Source organism: Mercenaria mercenaria, chromosome 2, assembly GCF_021730395.1.
Source record: "Mercenaria mercenaria strain notata chromosome 2, MADL_Memer_1, whole genome shotgun sequence".
Classification (NCBI taxonomy): domain Eukaryota; kingdom Metazoa; phylum Mollusca; class Bivalvia; order Venerida; family Veneridae; genus Mercenaria; species Mercenaria mercenaria.
The window spans coordinates 33,992,269-34,005,896 of NC_069362.1; the positions used below are offsets into that span (position 1 = coordinate 33,992,269).

The window sequence follows — 13,628 nt, forward strand, 5'->3', positions numbered from 1 at the left end:
GCGCATAGAAGTTAAACCTTTACGGGATAGACGATAGTAAATACAGGCTGGGCATCGGAAAGCTGAGACAGGGACTTATGGTTTGAGACAGTAGGAGAGTTCCAGCTTACAGACAAGGTTCAACCTTATTGACGAAGTACAGTCAAGGCAGTTGTAGCATATAGACGCTTAGCATCTAGGAGTCAGGGCAATCATATTGAGTTGCAACTTCAATTCAGATGACATAGGCTGAACATTTATGCGATAGGACTCGTACGTTGTTGATTCAAAGATATCGTCTGACGGGAACTTCAAAGCTCATTTTGGCATGTATGAATCTTGTATAGTGTCTAGACTGAAGGGAGTAAATTTATATAACAATCATATTAAATTAGGGATATAAACGATTCTTGGATGAGATAAAGGAGTCATCCATATGACAATTAATTGTTTTAAACTGCTGTAACGAGAAAAGAAAACAAATACCATGACATGACACATAGCATGAAATTATATGAGGGTTGATATAAAGTCAAATCTCCATAATAAGTGTTAATTGATTCGATATGTGGACTCGTACACACAGAAATAAAAGGCAAATTTTAAGAAGCCATCAACCTTAATCACTTAAGAAATGAAATATTTGTTTCGGTGTTCAAACCAAATGAACGACAGAATAGGATCGGCAAATCCATGAATCGCGCTAGTAAACTTGTAAAAAAAAATTATATTATAAAACGCACACATTTTGTTGCATTTAACATTAAAATCAGCTTCCCGGCCATTCTGTTCACCAGACGGAACAACTGCGACGTCATCTAAGGAACGTTCTCCCTGACTATACGCGGACGTCGTCAAAACAGCGGCAGGTTGTCACTAAGCAGCGTTGGCGTAACTTTCGCGCCTTTCCTTTTGCTGTTTATACGAAATGAACGTTATAATTTTCAATGGAAAAGAATAGGTCGAATGTAAATATTTGGTGATGACTTTGAAATAGTGATAATTAGATAATTTTCACTCAAATTTGCGAACAGTTCGACTTGTATATTCAAAATAGTGTTATCGTTTAAAATACATTCTAATATGCTTTTCTCTGTTAAAACACTCTTACGCTAGAATGACGTCATATTAACGTGCGGTGACGTCAATGTTTTTGTTGCGACCAAGAAAGAGCGCTACTGATCTAGATTATCTAGGGCATATTAGAATCGAATTAATTTATACCAATCACCAGGTTTTAACACTATTTATGCACCGGCGGTATCTCTACAAATATTGTGTTACGCACGTATAACGCCTCGTGCATATAGGCGTAATACGTGTCAATAATTTCACTCGGGCTGCCCCTGTGATATTATTACGCCCAACGTATAACCGCCCATCGTGCATAAATAGTGTTAAAACACTCCTTTGCGATAAATTATTTCTTAAATCTGCTTCGAGGCGCACATTCTTAACGAGAAAGGACGTGAAAACTATCCAACATACTCCGAAAAGGAAATTGATACTTTGTAGTTATAATGAGGGGTCAGTTGGATAGGCTTGTTTTAAGTGAAACATAAAACATCTTTTACTATTCAGGTGACAACAAAAATTTAATTATGCTAAATACAGATCTGGAACTGTTGTATCCTATCTGGAACAATGTAAAGTCGTGACCCTGAATGTGCTCGAATATAAATCGTGCAGCCTTTCCCCGCACTACCAATATCGGAGATTAACGAGGATCGATTACTCGCTCATACAGTTACTTGGCGTTAGAATATTGGTTATTCATTTATAGATGTCACCGATCTTCCGCGATATATTTATCAGGTTGATCGACAGATATAATTTCACTGCTATTACGTCATTATGTCATTACATTTATATAATCAGTAGTTTCTCATTATGTACTAGTGTTACGTCGATACATAAACCAACTGTTGGCACACACCATCCCTTTCTGCTTTCCCAGTTCGAAGCCATGGGCGTGTATTTCTCTTCTTTCTGTTATTTTCGAAATCCCTTCTTCCAGGATCTCCTCTATTTTTATTTTTTTTTTGACTTGAAGAACTGATTTTTATCCAGCTGTTATGCCGATAGCAACTACATTTATTAAAGTTTTCTTTCGGTTATTTAACTCTGGCTCGGCAGTAAACGCTTAGAATACAGTTTCTATTTGCTTAAAATCATTGGTCTAATGCAACATGCAGCCGTCATTGATATTGCAAAGTATCGATTCCGGCATATACACTATGTGTCAAGATAATATTGTTTGTTAGATTAGAAACCGTTTCTACTGTCAATTATAAAGCGTGTTATAAACATGTAGCTACATTGTCATTGATATATAGCTATGCAGAACATGTAAATCGTTTATCTTATCGAAAGATCACATTATCTAAAAAGGTCAATGTATTTGCATATTCTGCCATCGCAAATTCGTAGAAAATGCTTCCTGTTATAAGAAAATGAATAGTGTTAGGTAAAGAACTATTGAAAATATTATCAAATCTTTTTCTGAATAAATCTTCATACAGATTGAAACTGCAGGATGCCAGTTATATTGTAATCGATTCTGGTACCGTAAATTGAATTGCTGCGATTGTTTATTACCCTTTACTTGTGTATTTATCAAAATTGATATCTTATTTACGCATTTTATATCTCGTGGTATGTATACAACATTCTATTTAGATACAAGAATATATTTACTCTTGTGTGTCAATGTTAACTTAACGAATTAATTGTAAAGCTAATGTAATCTTCGGTTTCCCTAATGGAGACGCGACTTGTATTGAGTGATAGTAGTACCACATACAGGAACAGAAATTTTAAAAGTCCAATTCAAGAACACAGTCACCAATACACCTTTTCGCATAAAGATATGGGTACTTGTAAATGATAAACGTGCATACCAACTGAGAAAATGCGTGGAGAAACACAAGTAAGTGGAATAGTAAAACACAAGTAACAAACACACAAACATAAAGGAAGAAGGAACACGGCAAGACTCCGCCTTTGGACGATCAGTGGCAATACTACCAATTTGGAGTTAAAACTTCTTTACTGACCAAACCTAACTCTTTAACCCCTCCCCCACCCCAACCATGGACATATATTACAAAACAGTGTAGCTAAAATTAACCCCCCTCAGATGAATCCGTTACACACTTAAACACATTGTAAAACTTATTTCTGTTGCTTTACATACTGATGCAAAATACCTGATGCAAATACGCCATTTGCTATTAAGAAGTTGCTGAATGTATACTGATGAGAATCCTGACTTATGCCTTTTAATTTCAAGCTATTTTCAAGTGACATGATCTGAAATATATGAATCACTTTTACATAACTGCAAAGTTTGCGATACATCACCTTTTTATATCAATGCATCGATCAAAACTTTCGTCGGATTTCTCGTTTTTCAGATTGTTTTTAAAGAAATTAATGAGAATACTGTTGAATGATAAAATAAATCAATTTCCAATCCATTAGACCAGGATACTATGCATGCTTCCTTCCAACACTAGTTTAATCTTGTTCTGTGATAATTTCCTATTGCCGTCAATTACAATTAAGACTACGGAATCGACGAAATAATCAAATGACTACTGTGCTGCATACCTTGAGTGATTTATCTGAAGCTGCTGTTTGAGACAAGACTTTGTCCTGCAGAGAATTCTTCGAACACAGCTACTGTTTCTAATCAGCCATAACTTAAGCAAAGATGCTATTTGTTTTACTTTTATCGACATATGTCTGAAAACAAGGAAGAAGACACCGATCTGTTTGTTTCTCCGAAACATGGGCAGATAAAGGAATGAGTTTTAGATGAGGCAAACTTTCTTCAGAGGGTCCGGAGAATGCAAAAATGTTATGGACCATGCTCCATTACACACATGACATGGTGCAGTCAGGCCGGTACTTAAGTATAGATATTTGACATAATGTCATCCGTTTAATTTATTGATTTTCGAAAAAAACTTTTGATTTTTGTTTGGTCAGCTCATTTCAGTAGTTATGTGTAGCTGGTGCGAAGCAATCCGCAAATGTTTTCTACCATGAATGGTCATTTTTGGACTACAAATAGGTCTGCTTACCGGGTTTATTTCCTTTTTTACTTGTTTTGATATGTGTGTGATGACGGTGGGGCGATTTCGGGCGGGGTGGATTTTGGGAGAAGGGGAAGCAGGAGGAGTGTCCAACCCTCCCGCATGTACACGGTCAGTCAGTAACACGTGTTGATTGTATCTATTTCGGTAATATAGAGAGTTTAAACAATTAATGGTGGCACATTACATGCTTGTTGTCAGACTTTTTAGGAACAATTATCCTTGGTTCAACTTAAAGAGAATGATTGTTTATTTCTTGTTTCGTTCTCATATGCCTGCAGAGAGTTTTATAAAAAGTTAAGAAAGTACAGTCAGAGTTTTTGATCAGACACAAAGTTGGAAATAAAATGGCCCCCATGAATGACACTGACCTTGGTCTGTTATCTTAGATTTCTCTTTAACTATAACCCCTCCATACATAAAAAGGTTAAAGCCAAGACACAAAAATGACCAAAACGTTTGAAATCTGACTTAGAATCATGTGTTTTGGGTGCAAGACAACATCTGACACTGATCATTTTCGTATAATGTTAGTCAATATCCCTCATGAGGTACTGACCAGACATCAAAACTATAACTCGAGTATGACCTTGGTCTTGGATCTAGGGACAGTGACATGGAACTTGGCGACAAGACGTGTCTTCATGTTAACCTACTCATTTGAACAAAGCTTTTTTAGATAAAACCTCATTTCGTTAAAAGGGTATTCATTGGAAGGGGTTGATGGTGTTAAAATTAAACCTAATGAAAGAGTAAAACATATGACAGATGTGTATATAAGCTTTTGATGATAATATTTGAATGATGTTGCTTGTTCCACTATTACGAGAAACGTTTTCATCATTTAATCATCATGATATCTTGTGATGAACGCTTCACTTGTTCCCTGTCACCCCCATAATGTTGATGTATTCATTCTATAAATCTCCCTGATTATAGCCGACGACAAAAAGGAGACAGACCAGCTCAATTAATTGAAATATTTTCACGTTTTGCAAGAAACTGAGGCCTTTAGGATTCTGATTTCTCTCATTTCACTTGTACTCTGTGTGGACTTGTGTTGTGTGGTTTACTTAAACGCGTTTTCTTAAAAGGCGTCGTAATGATATTTGAACGTATTTGTTAGAGAAAAAATGTATTTGGTAGATTATTTTCTTAATTTGTACTTTTTTTGTGATGGTAATGACCTTATGTATTTAAGGTGAAAAATCTGTTTACTGGTTTCAACGTTGCAACTGTCCGTTCCCAGGCCATGTCAATTAGCACAATAGATTGAAATGTCATTGACAAATCAGCCAAAAGATATAAAATCGAGGCTGGACTGTTCATTACTAAGTCAGTCTTTCTTGACAGTGCCATATATCGGGATTCCTGGTGCGACATGCTTTGTGCTATTTGCGTTTTTCTACTTGCTTTTCGTATTTTTACCGACAGAAGTCACTTTTGGCGTTTTACTGCTAAAATAAGAAAATAATGCCAAGACAGCGCAATGGATTCAGTAAAACAATATGGTGTAAAACAGAAAAGGGCGTTTGTTATAGTGAACGGACTGCAAAAAGAACTTGAAGAAGCCAACAATGAAGATACCAAATCTAGCGTCGAAAAAGTCGTTTATTTAAGTTTTCTAATCAGCGTTACGTTTGACAGTCACGTCTTCTTCTGTGACAACTTTTGCCATTTTGTATCACTTTAGAAAACAAACAAGATTGTTCCGGTGTTGATAGGAGACATTGTGCTATAAGGTATATGTAATAACATATATTCTCATACAGGATGCACCTTAAGCGAGGACTAGTAACGCTGGAACACACTACATCATACAAGAAAATTAATTCTTATCTATTTTGGTTAGAAAAGTTTATCTATTAAATGCAAACGTAACTGTAACATCATGAAGAAAATCTATATAAAATATACCGCATATTATATGAAAATATATATACTGTTATACCACACATTTGTTTTGTGGGTTCGCTGTGCTAATAGTGTGTTTGATTAACGATCTAATCGATTACTCGTTCTTCATTTACATGTCGGAAGCACGGTGATCATTCACTAATAAACGTCATTGATCTGCCGCTGTCTCGTGCTGGGAAGACATTTATTGAAAACAGGGTCTATACTGGCTACTGTAAAAGACGGTACTAACTATTGCCTACATGTTTCTATATATGGCAAATATTCAATGACCGTGTCAGCTGCACTTTTCACCTTCTGCTCCAAAAGTACCACGCAATTCGCCACTTTTATAAATTTGTACGTATAAATTTTGTTTCGTTTTTGTCGGGTTTAACGTCGAACCGACATAATTATAGGTCATATGGCGACTTTCCTGTCCGTTTTGTTGGTGGAGGAAGACCTTACCACAGACAGGCACCAACGCCCCGAGTGAGGCTCGAACTCACATCGGTGAAGGGCAAGTGATTTAAATTCAGTGATCTTAACCACTCGGCCACTGAGGTACGTGTAAATACTTTGGTGCTACACAAGCTGTTGAATTATTCGCAGAACGAAAAGTAATTGCTAAGGAACAACTGAAGATTAGGTTGTAACAGCAAGAAGTGCGAAGTATGGAATCCTGTTGGGGCCATTTATAATGTCGCCGTCGCATCTGTGGGGTCGACACACGACAACGCGAAGTGACATAGCGACATTACAAAGTGACACCCGACAATCGCAAACGACGGCGACAATCCCAAACGACAATTACGGGTTATCATTGCTTATTTATAGAACAGTGTTCAGTGACATATTTACAGAGAACAGTGTACTGCTTATTTATAAGAATATTTTGTGCGGTTGTTTATTCTTGTACCTTGCCAAAATAGATAATGAATTCAAAGCAAACAGGGTAGTTTTTTTTTCAGCAAAGGTCCATTAAATGGAAACTTCCGTAAACTAAACTATTTTCCTGTTAAACTTTTCTGAATATGAACTGAGAAATTCATTAATAATCGTCTTATTCTGATCACATATTCGCAAAAGTTATTTCTAAATTCCATCATGCATAAAAATTACAGACCGGGACACTGAAGAAAAAGAACACACCGCGAATGAAGCAATTCAATGTATGTCTGTCTAGATTTGTGGTGTGGAGAACTTGCATTTCCATCGGCTTAATATTGTTTGTTTGTTTTTGCATTAACAGTTAAGAAAGATGAACTATCATGAAAACCGTCTTTGTCTTTTAATCATCATGACGTTGTGTGATCAATAATGCACTTGTTCCTGTCAGCATCAGCTTGATGTATTTAAGTTTCACAAACAATCTGTAAATTTGTTTTTCAGTTTCAATGAACAAAATAAAGATGCAAACATGCTCGAACAAATATCAATACTAATAGATTTTATAAGACATTTTATTGAAATAGTGGCTGATTAGAATGTGATGATATTTGCATATATAAAGAGATGTTGGGTGCTATTTTTGCACGGGAAAATAGCAAGTTTTGTATCCAAGCACAATACTGATTTTCTATCGTAGGCCTATGAAGGGACTGTACAGATTCTATCGTAGTCACTGACAATAAAGATTCTGTCGTATACACGGACAATACAGATTCTATCGTATCCACGGACAATAAAGATTCTGTAGTATCCACGGACGATATAAATTCTATCGTATCCACGGACAATGCAGATTCTGTCGTATCATCGGACAATACAAATTCTGTCGTATCCACGGCCAATACAGACTCTATCGTATCTACGGACAATAAAGATTATATCGTATCCACGGACAATAAAGATTCTGTCGTATCCACGGAGAATAAGATTCTGTCTTATCCACGGACAATACAAATTATGTCGTATCCACGGACAATGAAGATTCTTTCGTATCCACGGACAATACATATTCTGCCGTATCCACGGACAATACAGATTCTATCGTATCCACGGACAATAAAGATTCTTTCGTATACACGGACAATAAAGATTCTGTCGTATCCACGGACAATACAGATTCTATCGTATCCAGGCACAATACTGATTTTCTATCGTATCCACGGAGAATAAAGATTCTGTCGTATCTACGGAGAATAAAGATTATGTCGTATCCACGGACAATAAAGATGATTTCGTATCCACGGACAATACATATTCTGACGTATCAATGGACAATACATATTCTGCTGGATCCACAGAAAATACATAATTATTCTGCCGTATCCATGGACAATACAGATTCTATCGTATCAACGGACAGTACAGATTCTGTTGTAGGCAAGAAAGTGTAATTGTATATTACAACGATTAAGGAATATGATAATCTGCCATTGGTTGTAGATACAGATCGGAATATCCGGTTCGAGGGTAACTTGTTTTAGCGGTAACGAGGCTCAGCCGAATAACTGCAAAAACCTTTACACAAAAGCCGGATATTCCCATCTGCTTATAGTGTATTTTAAATTGGAGAAATATATATGAGGAACGGAGAACAACTATCAAGGTACAATGTATATAATTTTTATCATATATAAAATACATAAAGAATATATAATCAGTGAAAGAATCGTAACACTGACGTTTCAGAGCCCCGTTACTGCCAAAAACAGTTACCCTCGAACCGAATATTCCCATCTACATCTACAGCCAGTGACAGATTATTATAATCTACTTATAATTATGTCCCTGTACGACTGCTGATCGGTAAACCTGGGTTTCCATTATAATTAAGATTTTTTTCCAGTAAACATCACCGTGAAAAAGTTTGACATCAGCAAAATGTCGCGTGCGAAGCTGTTACAGGGAGAAAACCATTTATGGTTCTTGCTGTTAGAAAATTACATAGGAATTGAAAAGTGTAACTATAAAAGCATTGCAAATGAAGTGTCCCGATAATTACAGTTTGGAAGGCTGTTAGGTGTGGCAATCAACGTCAATATAGATCAATCAGCTTCTGCAATAAGCCTTGCCATTTTTATGTATATCAGCGTGATGAAAGCACGTATTTGGTATATAAAAGAAGTTGTCGGGTGAGAACTTTTTTTTATTTGATGTAAAATTAAGGTCCTTAATTGAGCGATGTAAATCTGTAAGCAAGACGATAACATGTATATTTGCATATTTTTTTCTGTCAATTAGGAAATTAGGCATGCTGTGCTAATGTGTTTATCAATTAGTCGTTCATGATTTACATGTCGGTAGCACGGTGATAATTCACTTGTAATATCATTGATCTCCCGCAATCTCTGCTGATTGAGAGAGATAGATTGAAATAGGTTCTTAACTAGCGCCGATGTCATAGACGAATATCTTATCTCTGTTTAACAATATATTCGACTATATAGTTGATAAGATATAGATATCTAAGAAATAACGAAAGCTTATATGAGCCGTGCCATGGGAAAACCAACATAGTGGGTGTGCGACCAGCATGGATCCAGACCAGCCTGCACATCCGCGCAGTCTGGTCAGGATCCATGCTGTTCGCTAACAGTTTCTCCAATTCCAATAGGCTTTAAAAGCGAACAGCATGGAGCCTGACCAGACTGCGCGGATGCGCAGGCTGGTCTGGATCCATGCTGGTCGCACACCCACTATGTTGGTTTTCTCATGGCGCGGCTCATATAATTTTACATTTTGGTATGGCAAACTTTCATTCTACTCGTGCTCGTTACATTTTCAATTATCTTGTACACGAGCATCGCTGGGGTTGCCATCTGTGCATGTAGATTATGTGGCGGGTTGAGGTTTTTGTGGAACAATACTTTGTAACAAACGACGATATAGTAAATTTGTCACCACAGCAGTATGCCCTTTTGAAGATTTTAGAAGAAACGTAAGAAGGCAAACATGCCCATACTTCAATATTTAATATAAACTATTTGGCAAATAGCATTTTGCAATAAACAACTGGCAGTTACCATGGCGCACCGGCCTTCCATACAGGAAAGAAGAAGAAAACATGACAGACTGGCGCATGGGTAATGCAAACAGGACGAAAGAAGAAAAAGTGACAGACTTGTATATGCGTGCGGCAAAGAGGACAGAAGATGACAAATGGATCGACATGCGCATATGGAAGTATATAGATTGCAAAAAGCAGGCACACAGGTCACAGGTACTGCCTCTATAACTACGTAAGCAATAATGTCTTACATCAAACTAGAAAAGCATTAATCTATAGAGAAAAGAAGCGGATTTCTTTTAAACAAATATTGTTATATAGTATTTCAAAAAAAAGGCAATTTACTGTTCTTTTGTGGTACGTTTAAAGTTTGTTATGCATTGTGTCAGAATAATCTCCCTGGTATCTGTGAGCGTTTGTGTGCACGCGCGCGCTCGCACATAATTCTTTAATTGATCAATTTCATAAAAAAATAAAATCAAATGTTTTTGTATATGTGGCTCTGTAACATTTGCTATCTTCTGCATTCTAACTGAAACAAGAATAAGCAATGCCAATATTAGGCATGTCTCCTTCCATTTTTCAGTAGCTTGGCCGCAATCCAGCCCGCGTCTGATTACTTTGATGCTACTTTATTGAAATTTGGTTAGGAATAAGTCGAATGTATCGGTAATGTATCATTCAGGCGCTGTTGAAAACGGCACTATGAATAATTGATTGAAGCTTTTTTAGCAATTATGGGATGCATTAATGAACATATTTATCAATATAAGGTGAATTTTCCCCCAATATTTAAACGTAAGATGAGTTTTTACACAGTGATTCCGATAATAAAGCACTGAAATATTTTTATATCTTTTTTGAAAAAAAAAGCGTTTGAGTCATCTAACCAAACTTATTCTCTTGACTTCATTAGTTTTGAAATGTGGTCAATTGTAAATAGTCCTGGCTACCCTCTAATAATAACTTTACAAAGCTAGATTTGCTGCAAAATACCATGTCAAGCATGAGAGCTTGTTTTAATTCTGATTAATTCTTTATTTCTTAACAATGAACACGTTCTGCAAACAGATAAATGATACAATCATTGAATTACAATGAAGTACGTTATTGCTCTAAGGCCTGAGACAATCAAATGTATAAGAATACACAGATTCATTAAAAGCATTTGTAAACGAATATAACCAATGCATCATTCTTGAAAACGACAGAAGTCAATATGGCTGAACAAGACTGATAGTATACCTAAACACGCATTTGCCCTAATAAATCCTGAGACTGCATATTGATTGATAAGCGTTCACTGCACGACTAACATTACGGGAAATTAACTTTTATACTAATTTGTCCAAAATTTGTATAACTGGAGTTCGAGCCAATAAAACTTCATTGTGAGCTGAAATGCAAAAGATTAAGAATACTCTCTCAAAGATCAGGTTCGCCACTATTAAGATACGCTTCAAACACATTCTTTGATAAAACAGTTGTCACGAGAACATGGAGTTTAAAGTATGCATGTTAGTGTTGTTGATAATTCTCATGATATCTCAGCCTGCATTCTTTGTAATGCAACTACCTTAGCATATTTTGAATAAAGTATATCTTAGAATAGATTGAGTACACTTGCTAATACCTGGCCACACCGCCACCTCAGCGCAGACAATGTATGATACAAGAACCTTAGCACACGTTGAACATAATGTATTTTAGCATACATTGCATGAAATGTATCTTGGTATATCTTTAGTTGGACTATACTGTAAGTGCTCAGCGCATTTTCTGCATAACGTTAGTGTGAGCATACTGTTAAGTACTCAGTGCGTTCATGGCCAAACGTTAGTTCGAGTATACTGTTAGTACTCAGCGCGTTCTCTGCCTATCGTTAGTTCGAATATACTGTAAGTAATCAACGCATTTTCTGCATAGCGTTAGCTCGAGTATACTGTAAGTACTCAGCGCGTTCTCTGCCTATCGTTAGTTCGAGCATACTGTAAGTACTCAGCGCGTTCTCTGCCTATCGTTAGTTCGAGCATACTGTAAGTAATCAACGCATTTTCTGCATAGCGTTAGTTCGAGTATACTGTATGTACTCAGCGCATTTTCTGCATAGCGTTAGTTCGAGTATACTGTAAGCACTCAGCGCGTTCACTATGGCGAACCATTTGGGCTAAAAGTAAAGAGATACACCAAGAAGTTATAAAACTGTACCTGCAGGTATTATTGTAAGTGTAAAACAAAAATATACTTGCAGGTATAAAACTGTACCTGCAAGTGTAAATTATACCTGCAGGTACACTTATATACCTGCAGGTATAAATCAGAAATGTACTTGCAGGTATAAGTGTACCCGCAGGTATATTTTTGTACCTGCAGGTACACTTTTATACCTACAGGTACAAATCAGAATTGTACGTGGAGGTATAATTTATACCTGCAGGTATAAATATTCCGAGTACAATGTAAGTACCCAACGCTGTTTCTGCGTAGTGTAAGTTTTGTATTCTGTGAATACCTTATTGTAGCTTGTGTATAATGTATTTCGTATCTATTGTGTATTAGGTAAGTATTTTAGCATACCTTATGTATAATGGTTTCATCGTAAGGCTCTCCGACATTCCCGTCCTGGCTTGACTTTCCGCCGTTCTGTTGCCGTTCTTGAATATCAGACATAATAACACAATACTTATCACTAACTTTATATCCGCTATGAAAACAAATTCTTGGAACAGAGACACTAAGAATTTTACTTGGTTCACTTAAAAGCTGCTTTAACTAACATTTTTAACACAGTTGTCACCGATTCATTACCTCCATATTTAGTGGAACATAAACAAAAACCGTTGCCTTTCGTAATCCTCAAAACAACCAATATATGTAATTTCCTAAAATCTTTTATGAACTCTTAATGTCTCCTGTCAGTTGACTAATCACACTTGACTATATTTACCACAATTTGAAACCAATGTGCATCTTTTTTGTTTGTATTCGATATCATTTTTATACGATATTTCGGAAATACATGGCATCGCTCGCCATTCATTGAATTTACCAATATTCGCTTCCAGTGGCGGTATAGCGTTCAGGAAGAGAATTGATTTTTTCAACCAGTATATATTGTTAGAACTAAAGCAAGCTCAATCTGTCAAGTTTTAGGCAATTCACGCAAATCGATATTTTCTCTCGCATCAATACGATTCATTTGCAATGAATATCTAAATCAGTAACAATTACGTTAAAGCCAATAGTTAAGACACACAGTATAAGAGACAATTCTATAGGTGCCACGATTACACATTTGTATTGATATTTGTATTGTTACCGATATTCTGGAAATATACCTATATATTATTAATAAAAACACTGAAACCAATTACACGCATCCTGTACGATAGGGACAGGTCTGGTTTCAGACATACGTCTGTCTGTGCACATTATCTTATGGATATACATTTTCTGAAGCCTATAAAAGGAAATATAAAGTTAAGTTTGCTTGAACAAGTATATTTGCCTCTACGCCCTCACAACGTTCACTTTGCATGCACCCAATGATAACACATAACATAACAAGGACAACCTGATAATGCAGCATTGTGTGCAACCTGACTTAATCTCGTATTATATATCTCATATTGTACAAGATCAATCTACTAGCGGGGTTTTGTCCTGTACTTGCTGGGTTTTGTCCTGTACTTGCTGGG

General features: G+C 36.4%; 1 protein-coding gene across 1 annotated transcript in view; it reads right to left on the reverse strand.

Annotated features, from left to right (window-relative positions):
• Nucleotides 1-12,999, reverse strand: part of LOC123563676 (ras-related protein Rab-37-like) — a 200,313-nt gene extending 187,314 nt beyond the window's left edge. The window contains exon 1 of the mRNA XM_045356615.2: nucleotides 12,508-12,999. Within this exon, the coding sequence (XP_045212550.1) occupies nucleotides 12,508-12,600 (93 nt within the window). The 5' untranslated portion in view covers nucleotides 12,601-12,999. The remainder of the gene's footprint in view (nucleotides 1-12,507) is intronic.
• Nucleotides 13,000-13,628: the final 629 nt, after the last annotated feature.